We start from the raw sequence: 19,792 nt of genomic DNA on the forward strand, positions 1-19,792 counted from the left end.
TTTTTTTTTTAGATAATTGTCATAAAAATGAATAATCAACCCTTTATCAAAAATCATCCTAGCACTCGAGTTTGAAAAGGAAGTACTAGTACCTCTTTCTCTCTTGAAAAATCATAATCAATTTAAATTGGATCTACGTTTAAAATAATGAAACGGAACTAATGAAGATATAAAGCTTTAATTTCCATGTTCATGCACATTGCAACATGCTGACAGTTGATATGGAGAATCTACCAAGTTGTAAACCATAATGTACGAGCTATTTGCACACAGGACTGGTTTGTCTTTGGGCTGTGAACGCACGTCCATCAGATAGCGAATGCTTTACACAGAAGGAGAAACTGTGAAATAAAACGTCAAAGAAAATTTATTTTAAAAAATCAACTCTACAAACCATACAGAAAACAACTTAGTTACTGAGGTTATAAAAGATAAAATTTTACAACAATAACCTAAACTTGAAAAAGAAGAGACATACTAGCATACCTATCAGTATTTTATTTCCTTATAATATGGTGAAGGAATCATTGGCCACTTAAACTTAGTATAGATTTATGATTATTTATCTAAGCTTGTCTAACCGATAGGCCTAATCTTTCCTTGTGACGTGTCCAACTATGGACGCAAGCAGATTATTGTTTTTTCATGGTATGCCTCTTGTTCCAACGGACCTCTGTTTTCGAGAATATTTGTCTTGGTATTACAAAACGTTATAATCAACGATGTATGAATATAGAAATATTCAAGATTCCCTCTTGAAAACTTGAATATAGAAATATTCAAGATTCCCTCTTGAAAACTTGCTCGTTTTTATTGCCCAAGTGCTACTTTTACTTCCTTACAGAATACGAGCTGTGCTATAATCTGTTATAAATATAATTCACCAGATTTTTCTGGTTGCCTACAAATTGTGCAATTTGCACTTCTAAGATACCTAAATATTAAAAACTATGCGATGTTTGTTAATGCCTAAATTTTAGGCCTTATCGTAGATAGGTGATATACCGTATATCCGCGATGTCTTTTAAATCGCAAATCATTGAATACGCAGAAATTATATATGTATCATTTTCTATAAGAAACATTTTAAATTGCAAAAAACGGCTGACGCAAATTTAAAAATGCTATACATTTTGCACATTTTCGCAAATTTTGTGACACGCAAAAAAACCCCGGATAAACCGTACTAGTTCCATAGGTGTTGTATACCTTATATTAAAAATAAGAAAAAATAAAACAGAACACGTTATTCAGATTATATGAGACGATTTTACCTGTCACCTAGTTCCCCAGACATTACGGACACGGACACGACTTCGATACTCTTAGCTCCACCTCCCCAAAATAAAAAGCCGCTCTTTTTCTTGTAGAAAAGTTCTATTGATGTCACATCTCCAACCTCCACCGGAACAGCTACCAATTTCGACACCATTCCGCTCGTTCTCAAGTGAGCATCTTTCCTTTATCCCAGTTTTGTGTATGAAAAAGACACATTTTCTTGAATAAGTTCCTCAATCGTTATATTTTTGTTCATTGAACTATTGTATACATTGTATCTTACTCGGTAATGGCGATCAAACTGCTTTGTCCGTACGTTCCTTTCAATCTTATAGAAAGCGTGCCGTAGGTATCTGTGTGTCCCAGATCGTATTTTATCACATAATGAAAACCTTGAGCAGAGAATGCAACATAAGATAAATGAGGGGAAAAACCTATATTCGTACTTACCTATAGTAAGTTAACATATGAGAAGTTTAACAAACCAACGTGTATGCGTACACGTTGCTTCGCTATTAAACCAAATATCTTAAAAACTCACCACAATACGGTCCGTGCTCGTTACTCTGAGTTACGAGATACATCTTTCCCCGGGCTGTATACTGATCGGCGTAGTACCCCATCTGGGAGCACCCTCTTGTCCCACAAGTCATACATTCCCCTCGGCTAAAATTTTGCTACACAAGGGTATTTATTATCTATAAGTTGTGTAAATTTAATATCTAAATAAGGACAAAATGTACTGAAAATACTATTGACTTACATAGCTGTCACACGGGAATGCCGTAAAAGGGCAGTCAGTGAGTATAGATTCGGTAAAATACACGTGGGCGCGTCCGTGACTACAGGCCACCGCTTCTCCAATAGCTGAAGAGCAAAACAAACACTCGATCATTCGGATCATAAGTTCAGAATATTGAAAAAAAATGTAGCTGGATTGCCAGGTGTCTGGACACAAGTTTTTGTGTACCTGTTGTATTAAAAGTTAAGAGTGATCCGAAGAATCCGCTTATTTGATTTTTGCAACCAGGCTGCTTTTCGCCGCCATTGACGTAGAAATCCACATGACCAGAAGCTTGCATTAGACCGTAACCCAAACTAGAGATGGGGGCGCCATTGGTGTGGATGACATCGACAAAGTTAGCATCGGCAGGGTCCAATCGAATTCCTTCAGACAGGTGTTCAAAGTCGGGCTCTGCTGGGTCCATGCCTAAACAAAAACGAGAAACGGAACGTCATCTGCAGGGTCACTGTCGGAAACTAGCGGAAAGTCTCGCATACGCTTATTGACCATGGGCCAATTCATTAAACTTTTCTCGTTCTCGATCATGAATGATTCATGCAGCATTTTGATTGGCTCTACGCACTTTTCCTCCAAAAGCAGTGAATTGAGAATGCATAATATTTATGAAAACGAGAAAACTTCAAAGAGATAATCCACGGGCAGTATGCGTATGCGAAAATGGACATGGTTTTCCAACAATGCAGCAGGGGTACGTGTATATTATAGTACCAGTATTTGGCAGGACTTCGTATATATAAACATTAATTGAGTGTGTAGGATAGGAAAAACATATCAATATATCTCACCTGTGATTCTACCCAACCTTCCATGAAGAAGTCGTCCAGTGTAGCCCGCAGTGTGGGCACCAAGACTGTGTCCAATCAAATGCATGTCGCCGACCTTACCACCCGCCCTTACCATCATGTCAATGATGAGACGGAGCTGAGTCCCTACCATCCGAGTGTTTGACACTGCCTGGTTGTAATTTGGCGCCGTGGCTCCCTTTCCCCATGCCACGATAATGACATTGAAATCATCCTGACAAAAAAAAAATACACAAATCAAAGGTTACTGTAAACGTATTACAATTGGCTGTGTACTAGTATTCTATTTAGCGTTTTTGCGGAAAACGGCGTCCGCTAAATCAAGTACATCGCCAAATGTAAAATATGTAAGTAGATAAAAAGTTACAATTAGAAATGCGCTTAATCAAATCTATGCTAACTTGTTCAAAAATCATATTCCGCCAAATATCGTACACGCTAAATATAATACGTTTACAGTAAATGAAAATACTTTGTTCCAAGTTTTCATTTCTGCGTCGTCATCTTGAGACAGAGTAGAACCGTTTTAACAAGATAACAAGAGTTAGGTTGGATGTTACTAACTATAGTTTGCTCATCAAAACAACCTGTCAAACAATGACCTCCTTTCTTCCAATTCGCTAAGAGAACCTCATTAATATTCATAGACTGTCAAAACCGTTGCTACGCTGCGTGAAACTGACGCTGTTTCAGCGAAATATACATCCCTGGATGAAGTCGGACGAGTGTCATTGCAATCAATGTATGCATATCTATAAGCCAATGGCTGGACAGTTAACCATGTTTAGACCCCGACTTCATCAAATCAGAGTTTATCACGTACTGCCCAAAGTCCAAGCTCTTGTTGAAACCGTTCTAACTTTAATTGCAACTGCAATATTCTGCAGAGCATAACTTTACGGATTTTCTTTGGTCCTCTCTTACATTAATGTTCAGTCAACTATATCTAAACATTAGATAGAAGACATTTGAGAGGAATATTGCTCACCTTTGTCAACAAGGCATTCTTCATTCCGTATAACCATGTCGACTTTATAGAATTGGTAAACCCATGGATTATAATTTTTGTTTTTAAACTGCTTTTATAAAAGGAGTTTGTGATGGATGTCAAAGAGGAGTAGTTGAGATGTTGGGAATTGTTCCAGTTTCTCCTCGTATAAAGCAAAAATTCAGTTCCGATTGCCTCGGGTGATAGGGGTAGGTCGAGATTAGCATTATCGAATGGCGGGAAATTATCGAAGCAGCCGACGTATGCGTAACAAATTGTCTTGTTAGCATACGGGTTCGGTTTTTCAGTTGTTATATTCACCGCAGTTGGAGAGGACGTCGACTCGTGACTATGTGTTGTGTCATAGTTGGTTCCTCCTATCAAAATGAAAACAATGTGTTCGATCTATAAAATGAATCCATATTTTAGTTTGGTTTCGGAAAGATTAACTCCCTTGGATATTTTCGAAAGTGAATCAACGGAAAGTGTACATCGACACAAAATTAACCTAAATATTTTTATACTCTCCAACGTTTCAGTTTCAAACACGTTTTGCTTTATATTTCGATATTTACTGGAAATGAAAAACAAAATCCAAAAAAATTATTTTTGTTTTGAATTACGTACCCTTCTATTGCGTCAGTAAGGAAATAACTGTGTGAATAATACGAATATAAAAAGTGCATTGCATATGAACCGAAAATATACCTGAATTGTTGTTGAAAAAGTGTTCAAAGTTTTTCAAGAATTTCAAAATGGAAGAAATATACATGTACAAGATTTTTTCCAATGTAAATTCGCGTCAGGAATATTTTTTGTGTCAATAAATTTGGGTTGGTAGAAGAGAACGTTTTCCTTACATTGATTTCAACTATTCTCCAAGAACTTTAAGAAAAATCTTTTTCTTTAAGAAAATCCGACAACAAAGTGACGAAGAAACGAAAACCTTGAAGAGATAGTGGTAATTTTTTTTAATATATAATTATGAATATTTTTTAAGTAATTCTACACAAATCTTTATTTAACAATGAAAATATATTCTTGCCGTCTTACCATCAGTTGTATAATAGAAAGAAAAATAATACGCCAGAGACACCTACCACAAATCTGGACACACAGTCCGACGAGGATTATCCATGACGTGGCCATAGTCGACGCCTTCTGCCAGAGATAAGGAACCCACCGAACCATATCACTTACAGAACACAGCACTTGGTGACCAAATCATATGGTGACCAGATTATATAATATCTGTCATACATCATACATCTAAGTTTGTATCTATTTTGACTTTTCAGGTGCGTCTTAGATTTTGACCGTGAAGTTGGTCGTCTTTGCTTGCAAAAGTCGAAAACCTAGAGACATTCTAATATAATAGATAAACCAGCGAGAGGAAAAGAAAGGGAAATATGAACTAGACTTGGGCTGTATAGGTTTTAATGTACGAGATCCCGAAAAGTTTTTTAGTACATTTTTTAAATGTTTGGTTCGAATCCTCTACCCTTTTATTTCACGTCAACCAATTCCCAAAACTCTTGGTACGATCGGCTGATGTATGATATGAGTGATCTAAAAAAAATGTCAATGCAAATGGTGATTTACCTACACACAACAACTGCACTTAATTTGTAATAATTTTAATTTGAAAACTTTTTTCTTGGTATTCTCATTTCATAACTTGTGTCTCCAAAATAAAAATGTGAAGCGATTTTTTTTCATTGCATGATTCAACAAGTTCCGGTGGCGGATCTTTGAGTGGTGGTAACGGATACTCCATCCGAGAAGCGGAAACTTCCCATGCAAAACGTGAATCTAGAAAAAAAAAGAATATATCTTTATACTTGTTCTATTAATAACAAAAGTTTGATAAAAGTAATGCTGAACGTTTTTAATGAAAAAATGCAAAACTTTGAGTCGTGTCATAATGATATTCGCTATTTCAGCGCATAATTTTGAAGGAAAATATTACTTAACCCATTTTAAAGAATAAATGCAGTAAAGACACAATGGAGGATAAAAATACTTACTTATTGTTTGCCCAGATTTCCTTAATTGTAACGGACGTCAGTGATATATCATTTGGTGCTCCTCCCCATCCAAACAAAAATCCTCTCTTTTTCTTATACAGAACATCAACAGCATTAATATCTGTAAATTTCCTTTCCAAAACAACGACCTTGGAATGAGGCATCCCTGCTCTTAAGGATTCCCCAGAACTGCAAAACCACATCTTATAAAGTTATAAGATTTTTACCAAAGTTTTGAAATTTTACTCAATTATACAAGCTGTTTACATGACAAAGAATTGTGAGTTCTGTATCTCGCTTATAACTTGACAACTGATAATAATATGGCTGACCATTACAGAATTAAAAGCATTTAGAGAAGAAAAGTAAAATTTGAAGGAAAAAAATTGTGACCAAGCCCCTAATATTTCTGAAAATATCTTCGCTGCACAAAACCAAAAGGGTTAGTATTTTTGGATCGGAGAAATTCTAATTAAGCACTGATATACATGTATATTAGAACTGGCTGTATGAGACTTACCCAGTGACAGGAATCAGCTGTGTTTGTCCAGCATTACCACGCACTGTTAGAAGTAACTGACCAATGGCATCATGTGTTCCAATCACAACGGTTACAAGATAATGGTACCCTAAAAGGGGATACACTTACTTTATTCTAATGATTACTCGTTGGTAGGGTATAACGAAGATGATTTATCACAAAAATCTATTTAGTCTCGTTGTCAGTGTTACTAATTCAAATCTATCTGGTTTTATTATAACGTGTAAAGCTACTAGTTCATTAAACATTGTAAATACTATTCAAACCCAATGCTTAATGTTTGAAACCATAGAAGTACTTTAGAACAGGGAGGGAAAGCCACGTTTTGTTAATTTTGTTACAACATTCTCTTAAGCTCGTCTTTTGTCATCAGTTAAAGCTCACCACAGAAGGGTGCCATGCTGAGGGTGTCCAGAAACAATTTCCCGCGTCCAGAGTTTACGTCCGCGTTCAAGCCAAGCTGAGAGCAGCCTGCCAGTCCACATGTACTGCACCCCCCGGAGCTAAACTTGACCTGTTTTGTATATATTGAATTTTACTTATGAATCCAAAGTGTGGTCCAATATCAACGATTCTTTAAGTTACTTGAATTGTATAACCAAATTACATTTCATTTTCGAAACAATATTTTGGTTGATAAGATAGATAAGAAAATTGGGTAACAAACAATAATTTATCATGAATGTTGGCAAACAGATAGGCCGACACCTTTTAGTTAGAGGGTAATAGTAATAGCAACAAAAGATTCCTCTAATGTGTGCCTAAGACTGAATTTAATCTGGGTTATGGATTGTTTGTTGCCGTAATGAACATGTCAGAAATTGTGTTATAACGAGAAAATGTTTCCTATTATCATATCAAGTCCCTGCACTCTTACATAATTGTCACATGGGTATGCGGTGAAGGGACAGTCGGTCAGTATGGATTCGGTGAAGTATTCGTGAGACCGACCATGGCTACATGACGCAGCCAAAACTGCACCTGCATAACAGAATACAAAACTACTGATAAAATAGTTCGGCTGCTTGCATCCTTTTGTCACAAAGAACTGGCAAACCTCCGTTCTGCATTCAGAGAGATCAAATATTGCAAACAAAACTGTCGTGCTTGGAAAGCCTCCTTTTTTAAACCTCAACGATCGGTGAGAAATTAATAAGAAAAACATTTCCAACACGGCTGATTTTCTTCAAGGTAAGTTGGAATTACATAACAAATCAGACAATATTATACAATGAAACTACTTTATTCGTATAAAAGAAATTTTTAGTGAGACTTGCGAGAAAATCGTTGTCGCAAATATTTCTCTTCGCCTTTACCAGTCTAAACACTTTTGAAAACGTTTAAGAATTGTTACCGCGATCTATTTTATCAGTCTTTATTAAGGATGATGGATGGTCACCAAAATAACCATTAAATCTACCTAGAATTGTAAGATATTATTTATTTTAGCAAGAAACTATTGTTTCAGGAAGAAAAAAAACCCCATATATCTTACCTTTTGAATTAAGGTATTTCACTATATTTTATACAGTCTGAGAACTCTTCTTCTAACGGAGATCAATACAGCCTAAAAATGTCCACCACCATCGAAACTTCTTTACTATTACCTCTATTTTACCTGAAACGTTTTGACTAAACAGCTGCTCAAACGTCCCGGTGACAAGGTTAGGACATCCCGGTTGTCTCTCCCCTCCATTGACGTAGAAATCCACGTGACCTGACGCCTGCATTAAGCCTGCCCCGCCCCGCCGTATGGGTGCTCCGTTTGTATGGATAATGTCCACAAAAACAGCATCCGAGGGATCGATTCTTACTCCTTCTGGGTGGTTTTCAAACTCTGGCTCAGCTGGGTCCAGGCCTGGAAAATGTCAAAGTAACTACTGTAAGAAGTTGTTTTGCCCTAGTTGTTTTAATTGAACCAATTAAAACAAAATATCTTATATTTACATCAGGATTCTCACTATCAAGTATATTGCTCATACAAATATCATATTTTAAAGCAAATAAATTTTTGAAAACAATCCTTTTTAAAGGAAATAGAGCTTTTTGTTAAAACGAAAAATAAATAAATTATGCTTGCTTTACCGAACGTAACATCCTTACATTCACGTTCACTTAAAAAATAATTTTAAAACATAAGTTTTGATTTGCATTAGCTTTGTTATAAATTACCTCTTATTAAACTTCACATAATTTTATAATGATATATTAAACTTCACATCATTGTAATGCAAAATCTTCAAAATATTATGTAATAATATCTGTATATTTTGATAAAAATGATAGGATTAAAAAGAGGAAAAAACAGGCAAAGTTTACTTTAAGTATCTTTAAAGTTACTTAAATGTGACGGTTAGACCCCCCCCCCCCCCTTTGCCTATAATATTCTTTCCTTTATCTGAATGTGAATATTATTTAAAAGGAATACATCGGGTTGGACACTAATTGTCGATACATTGTATCCAATATAGAGGATATGAACTTCCGAACACCACACGACCATAAACAAGCAATATTACCATGTGCAAATAATTACATCATATATTCCGATTTCGTCATCACCTTACCCGTGATTCGTCCAACTTTGCCGCCCATTTGTCTGCCTGTGGATCCGGCGGTGTGGGCCCCCAGGCTGTGACCTATGAGGTGGATGTCAGTGAGCCTCCCCCCAGCCTGGACCAGCCCCTCGATAATGAGCCGGGTCTGGGTGGCCACCATTCTGGTGTTGGAGACGGCCTGGTTGTAGTCGGGGGCCGCGGCTCCCGCACCCCACGCCACAACGATCACGTTGTAGTCTCCCTGTCAATGACATGTATCATAATATACACTGACATAGAAACTGGAGCTTTTCCTTTGTAGGAGAGGCCTCGAACAAGGAAAAGTTATGGAGGGATGTGGCACAGAGTGATGTTGTTATTGTTAAATACCAACCAGTTAAAATCAGACTAGTAAATCCGCTCCTCTACGATACGCTATACTTGTATACAGCTTATCATCAACGATACGCTATACTTGTATACTCGTTAGCGTATCCACTACGATACGAGTATAAAAGTATAGCGTATCGTAGAGAAGCGGATTTACAATTTACCAGTTTGATAATTATATGAAGGTTTATTTCATCCCATATTTAGACCGTCTTAGTTAAATGGAATTATGTTTGGCTTCTATAGGTGAATTGTAACTAGCAATATGTACTGAGTAAAACTATATTGCACATAATGTACTAATATACTAGATTAGGTCGTTTGGGTTTTAAAAGGGTACATCTCAAAACTCAAATTTCATAAATGAAGTACTACAAAGGTATTAAAAATGGAAACGAGATATGTATATTTCTATATTTTGAAATGTATTTTATTCTATTTCTTTTTTATAAATTGTTTTGACTTTCACAAAAAACACAGTTTCTTTAAAAATTCAAATATGCCACCCCCCCTTTTTTGTTCAACAGAGTATTTATTATGTTTCTGATGTAAAGATGATTTTTTCCCAAGGTAATACACACAATAATTTAATTTGTTGAGGAATTTATTTAGCAATAAAAACCTTCGTCGAAATATAAAACAACTTCTCAGTTTAGATAGAATAATTTATTCCACGCGTTTACGATTTCAACCGTTTGATAAGACACATAGAAAGACCGAAATACCGTGTGTTATAGTTTCTTATCAATATTAAATGTCTTTTATTATGATAAAGATCTGATAATAAGAAATGTTCATTGTAATTGAAGTTTTTTCAACTGAAACTAATAATATATTTAATTTTTAAGAAAAATTACACTAATAACGAACGCCCTTTTTTTACCTTTGTTAAAAATGCATCTTTCATATTGTATAACCATGTGGTTTTGACTGTGTTAGCGAATCCATGGATAATGATCTTGGTCTGGACACTGCTCTGGAACTGAGAACTGAGGACAGAGGATTGGGATACATAATCCAGACGGTCTGGATTTGATGGATTCCTCCGTGTAAAAAGCAAAAACTCTGTCCCTATCTCCTCGGGCGAGCGTGGCAAGTCGTAAGCAGCGTTGTCAAAGGGAGGGAGGTTGTTGAAACAGCCCACATATTTGTAACACACTGTTCTGTTTTCATACGGGTTTTCCGTTGTACTTGTCGTACATATACCGGCTTTTGATAACGAAAAAAAAATCCAAACTCATAAAAAAATGAATGTGTAACTCAGCCATCCATTTAAAAAATACAATTTGCTCAGCGAATTAATATTATCGAACATGATAGTTTAAGATAACTTTACTTTCAATGAATTGTTGATATACAGAGTTTAGCCACTTAATTTCTGATGATCATGAATATTTACTAATTCTTACCTACAAAAGTCAACAAGATTGCTATCTGTGACGTCATATTGTTAACCATTGTGTTATCAGAAGACGACACAATTCTGGGACCTTCTATTCCCTTTCAAAGGTTAATACCTTCAAATTACATTATCATAATATACTGTATTTAATAACATTATCTAAACAATGTGATTTCACAAATACATGTAAATGAGAATGATATCATAAAATATCTATACATAAATAAAATATTTTTTTACAGGAAAGGGTTATTAAATGTGGTTGAAAACGAATTTTGATTTAAAAATTTTTTTTTTAATTATATGCAATTTAAAATAATTCAACACACATATAACGACATCTTTCATTGAACCACAAGTAAAAGATAAACCGTGATAAAGTCTCTGTTTGACCGATTCTAGCAAGTTGACGATGTCGATCTTTATATAGTGTTGGCGGATATTCCGTCAGTGAGTGTTTGTCTCATCAAACAGAAAACATGTGGATGATGTGTTGCAACGCACTGTCATGGGTAGGTGTAAATACAAAATTTACCATTTTGGTAAAAAAAAGTTATCGTGTTGTAAATTTTGTATTTACACCTACCCAGAAAATTCAAAATTTACATCATAACAGCACATTGAAAAAATACGCACTTCGAAAAACAAATTTAAAGCGCGTTTCATTTGGGACTATGTTAAGTATATTTTTATTATTTTATGTAGGATGATTTAACAAGTTCCGGAGGCGGATCTTTGAGTGGTGGTCACGGATACTCTATCCGGAAATCGTAATCCTCCCAAACAGAACGTGAATCTAGAAAGAATCACAGTGTTTTAATAATAATAATAATATATTATTAATATATAATAATATATCTTGAATAATTCATTCTACTTGTTCGAATTCTTAAGATAAAATCTTTTTTAAAAGTAATTTAACATAATATATGTCCTTCAAGTTTGTATCGACTAAGAAATTACCATAATAAATTAAAACGTACAATTGTAATTCCTAGAAAGTTCATTACCTTAGTAGAAATTGAAAGAAAAATAATGGCAGTAGGGACGCAAGTGAAGATACAAACTTACTTATTGTTAGCCTGAATGTTTTCCACAGTAATGGATGTCAAAGTTATTTCATCTAGTACTCTTCCAAGTCCAAACAAAAATCCTCTCTTTTTTACATACACAACATCAATAGATTTAATATTCGCAAATCTTCTTTCCAAAATGACTACTTTGGAATGAGGCATTCCTGCTCTTAATTGTTCCTCAGAACTGCAAAGCCAAAGTACTAGTAAATAAATAAAGAAATCTTCTATCTAAAATCCTACAACAATATTCTCTGGGAATAAATATTCTTAAAGCAATATGAGTTGCAATTTACATGTTGAAATTTTTTTTTACGAAAATGTGTTTTTCTTCTAAAACGACCAAACAAAATCATGGTTTTAAATATCTGTAAGCTGTATTTTTGTGGGAAAAGCCGTTAAGAAGCCTTTATTGGAGCAAAATTGAATTATTGTCGTCCTGTTGATTTGCTTTGAATTGTTGAAATTGATTTGCTACAAATGCCTTATAAGAGAAATCTTTCTTCTGACAAAAATTAATGAATTTTTCAAACTTTAAACATAAAAGCTTAAGTTAAATGCAGACTTATCATACTACATTGTAGCAGGTTTCTGCAGCAAAATCTATACTACTTTATTAAAATAATAGAGTCGAATTTTGGGGCTTTAATACCGAGAAATCGGAAGAGTACTGTCTTTTGTCTTATACATTTAAAACATCATTGGTACCTAAAGATTACCAATTTGTTTTTATTTTTTCTCAATCAAGCTTCGCTAATTAATAATCAACGAAAATTCCTATAAAAAATCCAGAAATTATCTGGATTTTTTGGATTTTACCATCTTGTGCATGCCCATTACATTCACGCTAAATCACAGGGTCTCTATAGTTTTTGTTTCCACAATATCACTTTCGCATGGATAAACTTAGAAACGATATTACAAATACATGTAAATTTTCATTGAAATTTGTCATATATTCTGTTCATCAAAGGAAATACGGGATATAACCTTGGTGAAAAGGTGTTGAATTCTTCATTAATATGAATTAAATTTTAGATGAAAGATATTTACAGCCTCAAATTGGTTTGTTATGAATAATTTAACTGTTATTTTCAATGCAGCTTCATTAATTTTCTCCAAAATCGTTTCGGAGCGATTCTACGTTTACGATCTACGATACGTTAGTGAAACGGTCGCCAGCAATTTTTTGCTACATTACGATACCCGTAATGTTAGGCATTTTAACTGTGGCGATTATTCTATTAAGCAGAGTGTAGTGAAATTAATAACTTTACTGTAGGTTATGTGATGATGTATCTATTTCGTAAATGTCCGATAATATATGCAATGTCAACCCGTGCACGCACGGGTCAAAGTCTAGTAAAATTCTAAAAAATACATATTGCTTTAAAAAAGGAAAACTAGAATTATCAATTTTTAAAAAATGATATTAATTGAATCTCTGTTCGTAAAGGCTCACCTAGTAATAGGAATTAGATGCGTTTGGCCAGCACTATCGTGACCTGTTAGTAGTAATTGACCAATGGAATCGCGCGTCCCAAACACAACGGTTACAAGATAATGATAACCTGCAAGAAAAAAATGCCTTTACTTTATTCCGATGACTGCATTTTACTTGACTTTAAGTCACAAGAGGGTTTTGAATAGACTTTGTTGTTTTTGTACAAGGCAAATTGAAAAAAACCAGCCTCTTTGGCCCAAACCTTTCCATGGGTTATTAAGTTTACCAAAGAAGGGTGCCATGCTGAGGGTGTCCAGAAACATTTTCCCGCGTCCTGATTTTACGTCTGCGTTTAAGCCAAGCTGAGAGCAGCCTACCCGTCGACACGTTCTGCACCCTCCGGAGCTAAACTTCTCCTGTTATGTACATTGTATATTTATACATTTTTAATCTAAAGATGTGAGAACATACATGTATTACAAATTCGTATTAAATTTGTATGGATTTTGGGTGTTTGATTTCACAGTTGTTTTTATTGTTGTTGCTGTTGTTTTGGTTTGTTGTTGTTTTTTTTTTTTTTACATCTAAAGGTTGATATGATTGATTAGATAATTAGGTTACAAACAACAATAACATAGTATATTTTAATCGCAAGCAAACTCTGTTTTATATCATGATCCTCTACGGAGGGAAATAAATTTATTTTCATAATGGTTGATTATATGTTTTCAATGTATTATGTGTACATGTATTATGTGGGGAAAAAAAACTTAAATCTAAACGTCTACGCCTGTAAAACCACTTACATAATTGTCACATGGGTACGCTGTTAAGGGACGGCCAGTCAGTATAGACTCGGTGAAGTATTCGTGAGACCGGCTATGGCTACATGACGCGGCTGTAAGTGCACCTGCATTACAAAATATTTACATTCTACTGTGTTTTTCGATTAAAATTCTGTGATCTTTCAATGCCTTTAAATGCAACAACCTAATCACTGCGTATGAATTTACATGTAATTTACAAAAGTAGTTCCCAAACATTGATTTCTATGTTATCGGTTTAAAAATGTATTTCATACATGTTGTAAAAACACCATGCTTTACAATTATTCAACAATAAAGTTGATTTTATTGTTAAAAGCAAAAAGAGTTATTTTTCATGGATTATATTTTTATCCTCATCTCAACAGTCTATAAGTAATAACCAGTTTAATCCGGTTTTATAAAACAGCTGTTCTTGCTGTTAATCAAAGTACTGAAGTACTGAAAGACAAGACTTTTGGTGTGTCTTTATGCATATTGTGTAGTAAAGACTGAAAATCAATCTCTCTCTCTCTCTCTCTCTCTCTCTCTCTCTCTCTCTCTCCCATGCTTTTAATGTCGGCAAAGCATCAGAGAGCGACCAAATTTTGTAAGCAGCTATAAACAAAAAATATGCCTGTCTAGTAGAAGTTAAAAAGTTCTAGAGTTGCTGCCTTGAATTTTGCAACAAGCATTATATATTCAATCCCCGTTTCTTTATCGCGCAGCAAAGTAGTTCATGGAAATTCATGCGAATTGTATGTGTCCAAAATGCATAATAATGTTTTAAAAACACGTTATTAATAAGAAAACTAAAAAAGATAGACAATTTATTCGAAATTCAAAAAAAAAAGAAACAAAATATATTGTGATTTTTTATAACATGATGATACTATTTTCATACATGACTATTTTTTTGATCTATTTTTTGGGGGTTTTTTGTTTTGTTTTGTTTTTTTTTTTCTGGTTTTTTTGTTTGTTTTTTTTTTTTACTTTTTCATCTTGGAAAGAAGGACATACAACATGTAACAAAAATTACTCCTAATCTTAAAATAACTTAAACATAATTTAAAGCGAAAACACCACATGATAGTGAAGGAATAATTGTATTATATAAGAACACATTCGTATAAGAATGTCACCAATATTCAATGCACACAAACATTATTCCATAAAAACAACGGCGAATAATGCAAAAACAATTATATATTATACCACTGCAAGTTTGTAATAAACATAACACCGACATTCAGTTGAAAAAGAATCGATAAAAATAATACATTCTTTTTACCAGATAGATTGCGACTGAATAACTGTTCAAACGTCCCGGTGACAAGGCTGGGACATCCCGGTTGTCTCTCTCCTCCATTGACGTAGAAATCCACGTGACCTGACACCTCCATTAAGCCAGCACCACCAAGACGTATGGGCGCTCCATTAGTATGGATAATGTCCACAAAAACAGCATCCGAGGAATCTATTCTTACTCCTTCTGGGTGGTTTTCAAAGGCTGGTTTAGCTGGATCCAGACCTAGAAAATATTGTTAAAACAAGAGGCCCATGGGTCACATAGCTCACCTGAGCAACAATAGCCATAACAAAATCAGCTTTATAGAGTTGTTTGTACAAAATATGTAGTTGAACACATTCTGTATAAAAAAGTTCAATTTCCCCCTGGATATTTTAATGTTTATTATTAAGCCCCTTTTGTAACACGGTGATATAATAGTTATATTACATGTTGAGCATTGCAGTTCTCAAGAATTTCTTAAACAACTTTTTATAAAAGATATAAACCTATCAAACAAATTTTGAACCCCTTGAGAGGCCAAGGAATTGTCCAGGGGCCAAAGTGTTATTAACAAATCTAAAGAATTCACAATTTGTCAAAATGCTTGCATATAAGTAAAACCATACCTCAAAACATTTTTTTTTATCAATTTAAAATGTTTTCCTTTGTGAAATTGGAACCCCAAATTGGACCCCACCTTACTACTGAGTATTTCGACTTATTTGAATCTACACTATCTAAGGTTGCTTTTACTAAAGTTACAGTTTTTCTAAGCAAATGGTAAAAGAATTTTAAAGATTGAAAAAGATTTAAAAATTGTGGTTCCACCCTGTCCCCAGGGATCCTGATTTGAAACAAATTACAATCTATCCTACCTGAGGAGACTTCCATACAAGTTCAGCCTTCCTGATCGATTGGTTTCTAAGAAGAATTTTTTTAAAGATTTACTCTATATATTCCTATGTAAAAATCCGACCCCCTCATCGTGGCCCCATCCTACCCCTGGGGATCATGATTTGAACAAAGTTGAATCTCAACTTCCTGGGGATGCTTCCTCGTAAGTTTCAGTTTTTCTTTTTAGAGATTTACTCTATATATTTCTATGTTAAGACGGAACCCCTCGTTGCGGTCTACCATACCTGGGGATGTTTCCACACAAGTTTCAGCTTTTCTAGTCAGATGGTTATTGTGAAGAAGATTTTCGACAAATACCAACACATTTTCAATAATTTTTAATAACTTCCTTTTAAAGAGGGCAGAGTTTGGTTGAAAATGGTCCAATGGTTCTGGAGATGAAGTCAAAATTGTAAAAAGTTTACAGACAGATGGGCGCCGGACAGAAAGTGATGAGAAAAGCTTACTTGAGCTTTTAGCTCAGGTGAACCAAAAACCAGATCAGACCACATTATCTGTTTATAGAATAAAATATAGGGGAGTTAAATGAGTTTTGAAACCAACTTTTGCAAACTACACGATTATTTGGGCACGAAGGATTCTTAGTGTTTTGGCTTGTCATCACCTTACCCGTGATTCGTCCAATTTTGCCGCCCAATTGTCTGCCCGTGGATCCCGCGGTGTGGGCCCCAAGGCTGTGACCTATGAGGTGGATGTCAGCGAGCCTCCCCCCGGCCTGGACCAGCCCCTCGATGATGAGCCGGGTCTGGGTGGCCACCATTCTGGTGTTGGAGACGGCTTGGTTGTAGTCGGGGGCCGCAGCTCCCGCCCCCCACGCCACGATGATCACGTTGTAGTCTCCCTGTCAACGAAATATCTTACGCATATATAATGTTTCATTCTGAAGATCGGCTTCATGTACAAAAAAGGAATGGAATGATGCGACACGGACGCTGTTAATTAACAATTAAATTCAGGCTTGTTTCATCCCCTATTTAGACTATGTTTGTTGAAACGTAGTTAAGGGACCGACTTTGGTTTTTTTGTGTAACAACTACAACAAAAACTCCTTATTTTCATATCATATGTATCTTGCACTGATATTATGTAACTGCAAAGTTTCATGAATAATCCCTTATCAGCGAAATATACATCGCTGTGTCTTTGCGTTCAATCAATATATTCATTTCTATTAGCCAATGACTGGGCAGTTAACCATGAGTAGACCCCGCCTTCATCAAATCGGAGTTTGTCACGTACTGTCCAAAGTCCAAGCTCTTGTTAAAACGGTTCTAGTTTCGGTCGGGGCGTGATCAAATCTATCATAAAGCCCGAATGATCAAATCTAGTATCATAAAGCCCGAAGGGATTTATGATAGATTTGTACACGTCCCGACCGAAATTATTCCCTCATAATAATCAAAGAATGATTCCTTATTACTTATACTTATATAATTTTCAGTCATTGTACGATTAGATGTTTAAATATAAACTAGACTTTGACCCGTGCGTGCACGGGTTGATATTGCATATGATATCGGACATTTACGAAATAGATACATCAACACACAGTATTGTTGACATTTACATAACCAAGTTTTAAGCATGCAATAATGCTTTTAATTTCATTATATTCTGCTTAAATTAGTTAGCTAGAATAATCCAACTGTGTCTGGCCACAGTTAAAATGCCTCCCGTATACCCGTAATGTAGCAAACAATATCAGAATCGCTCCGAAACGATTTTAGAGAAAATTAATGAAGCTGCATTGAAAATAATAGTTAAATTATTCATAACAAACCATTTTGAGGCTGTTAATATCTTTCATCTAAAGATTTAATTCATATTAATGAAAAATTCAACACCTTTTCACCAACGTTTTTTACTCGCTTCGAAATTACACACCATGTTGACGTTTGAAACTCTCGGGATTTTTCATATTAGAGTTTTCTCCCGTATTTCCTTTAATGAACAGAATATATGACAAAATTTCAATGAAAATTTACATGTATTTGAGTTTATCCATGCAAATGTGATATTGTGGAAACATAAACTAAAGAGCCTCCCGTGATTAAACGTGAATGTAATGCACATGCGCAAGATTGTAAAATCCAAAAAATCCAGATGATTTCCGGTTTTTTTAAAAGGCATTTCCGTTGATTATTAATTAGCGAAGCTTGATTGAGAAAAAATAAAAACACTTTGGTAATCTTCAAGTACCAATGATGTTTAAAATATATAAAACAAAAGACAGTACTCTTCCGATTATTAAAGACCAAATATTCGAGTCTATTATTTTAATGTAGTAGAATAGATAGGCAAATCCCGCTGGCGCCCCAATTATACGTCGTTTGAAGTTATTGGACTGTATATTACAAAATCGATACGGAGTATTATCACAGGCAAAGACACCGGAAAATGTAAATATTTTCTTATCAATTGGTAAATGCCTATAAAGACTATGTAGATACATTATCAATCATATATCAAAGAATGGTTGTTGTCATTGAAAATTTTTTATATGCAACGAAATACTGGATTTTTTAAGAAATGGAAGATAGCAATATACTAGTACATAAAGTAATATTTTTTTTACCTTTGTTAAAAACGAGCGTTTCATTTTGTATAACCATGTGGTTTTGACTGTGTTAGCGAATCCATGGATAATGATCTTGGTCTGGACACTGCGCTGGAACTGAGAACTGACGACAGAGGACTGGGATACATAATCCAGACGGTCCGGATTTGATGGATTCCTCCGTGTAAACAGCAAAAACTCTGTCCCTATCTCCTCGGGCGAGCGTGGCAAGTCGTAAGCAGCGTTGTCAAACGGAGGGAGGTTGTTGAAACAGCCCACATATTTGTAACACACTGTTTTGTTTTTATACGGGTTTTCTGTTGTACTCGTACATACAAGGGCTTTAAATTGAAAATCTTAAAACTCTTTAATAAAATGAATGAGAATACCTACCATCTATTAAAAACACAATTGCTCGAATAAATATTATCAATGATAATAGACTAAGAAAAATCTTTCATCATGAATGAATTATTCTTTTATTGATAAACAGGGTTTACTCCCTTAATTTTTGATGATCCTTACCTACAAAAGTCAACAGGATTGCTATCTGTGCCGTCATAATGTGCACTATTTGTGTTATCAGAAGACGACACACTCCTTTAATCTTTTATTTCCTTCTAAATGTCAATCCTTTCGAAATACATGTACCATATATTTATTTATGTTATCTACACAATATGACTGTAGAAAGTAAAAAAAAAATATAAAAAACGAGATGTTTTTCATTATAGAAAAAAATATACATGTTCTGATTATAATTTATCTAAGGGGAAAGGGTTGGTCAATTATGGCAGAAACGAATTTTTATGTTTCAATTTAAGACAATTATGCCATCATTAATTTGGTGTGTGTTCTCTTTGTTTTCGTTTTTGTCAGAATACCACGAAAATTGAACCAATTTTTTCTCAAAACCTATCATGTCAAATAAAGAAACA

General features: G+C 34.8%; 3 protein-coding genes across 3 annotated transcripts; all 3 read right to left on the reverse strand.

Moving 5' to 3' along the window:
• Positions 1-159: 159 nt before the first annotated feature.
• LOC128165714 (pancreatic lipase-related protein 2-like) lies at positions 160-5,121 on the reverse strand. Its single transcript, XM_052830505.1, has 9 exons — positions 4,975-5,121; positions 3,875-4,251; positions 2,869-3,100; positions 2,249-2,488; positions 2,042-2,145; positions 1,820-1,955; positions 1,562-1,670; positions 1,275-1,460; positions 160-341 (listed from the first exon to the last, which is right to left on the reverse strand). Exons 1-9 carry the CDS (start codon positions 5,063-5,065, stop codon positions 260-262), a joined length of 1,557 nt encoding a protein of 518 aa, XP_052686465.1. The 5' UTR covers positions 5,066-5,121; the 3' UTR covers positions 160-259.
• Positions 5,122-5,294: 173 nt separating this feature from the next.
• Positions 5,295-10,893, reverse strand: LOC128165716 (pancreatic lipase-related protein 2-like). The gene is made up of 9 exons (XM_052830507.1): positions 10,779-10,893; positions 10,253-10,578; positions 9,010-9,241; positions 8,061-8,300; positions 7,320-7,423; positions 6,827-6,956; positions 6,422-6,530; positions 5,902-6,090; positions 5,295-5,686 (listed from the first exon to the last, which is right to left on the reverse strand). The coding sequence occupies exons 1-9, from the start codon at positions 10,825-10,827 to the stop codon at positions 5,602-5,604; spliced, it is 1,464 nt and encodes a 487-aa protein (XP_052686467.1). The 5' UTR covers positions 10,828-10,893; the 3' UTR covers positions 5,295-5,601.
• A 124-nt stretch (positions 10,894-11,017) lies between these two features.
• LOC128165717 (pancreatic lipase-related protein 2-like) lies at positions 11,018-19,427 on the reverse strand. Its single transcript, XM_052830508.1, has 9 exons — positions 19,380-19,427; positions 18,873-19,195; positions 16,907-17,138; positions 15,383-15,622; positions 14,095-14,198; positions 13,575-13,704; positions 13,307-13,415; positions 11,843-12,031; positions 11,018-11,567 (listed from the first exon to the last, which is right to left on the reverse strand). Exons 1-9 carry the CDS (start codon positions 19,414-19,416, stop codon positions 11,483-11,485), a joined length of 1,449 nt encoding a protein of 482 aa, XP_052686468.1. The 5' UTR covers positions 19,417-19,427; the 3' UTR covers positions 11,018-11,482.
• Positions 19,428-19,792: the final 365 nt, after the last annotated feature.

Source organism: Crassostrea angulata, chromosome 10 (genome assembly GCF_025612915.1).
Source record: "Crassostrea angulata isolate pt1a10 chromosome 10, ASM2561291v2, whole genome shotgun sequence".
NCBI lineage: Eukaryota > Metazoa > Mollusca > Bivalvia > Ostreida > Ostreidae > Magallana > Magallana angulata.

Bases quoted from the DNA above. Each gene is read 5' to 3' on its own strand.
- LOC128165714 (XM_052830505.1), bottom strand. From the start codon at position 5,065: ATGGTTCGGTGGGTTCCTTATCTCTGGCAGAAGGCGTCGACTATGGCC. The intron at 3,101-3,874 runs GTGAGCAATATT...TTTTTTTGTCAG, and splicing joins AGAATGCCTTGTTGACAAAG to GATGATTTCAATGTCATTAT. The intron at 1,461-1,561 runs GTAAGATACAAT...ACTGGGATAAAG, and splicing joins AGTTTGATCGCCATTACCGA to GAAAGATGCTCACTTGAGAA.
- LOC128165716 (XM_052830507.1), bottom strand. From the start codon at position 10,827: ATGGTTAACAATATGACGTCACAGATAGCAATCTTGTTGACTTTTGTA. The intron at 8,301-9,009 runs GTAAGGTGATGA...GACATTTTCCAG, and splicing joins CAAAGTTGGACGAATCACGG to GCCTGGACCCAGCTGAGCCA. The intron at 5,687-5,901 runs GTAAGTATTTTT...TTTTTTTTCTAG, and splicing joins GAAATCTGGGCAAACAATAA to ATTCACGTTTTGCATGGGAA.
- LOC128165717 (XM_052830508.1), bottom strand. From the start codon at position 19,416: ATGACGGCACAGATAGCAATCCTGTTGACTTTTGTAG. The intron at 19,196-19,379 runs GTAAGGATCATC...TTCAATTTAAAG, and splicing joins AATCCTGTTGACTTTTGTAG to CCCTTGTATGTACGAGTACA. The intron at 15,623-16,906 runs GTAAGGTGATGA...AATATTTTCTAG, and splicing joins CAAAATTGGACGAATCACGG to GTCTGGATCCAGCTAAACCA.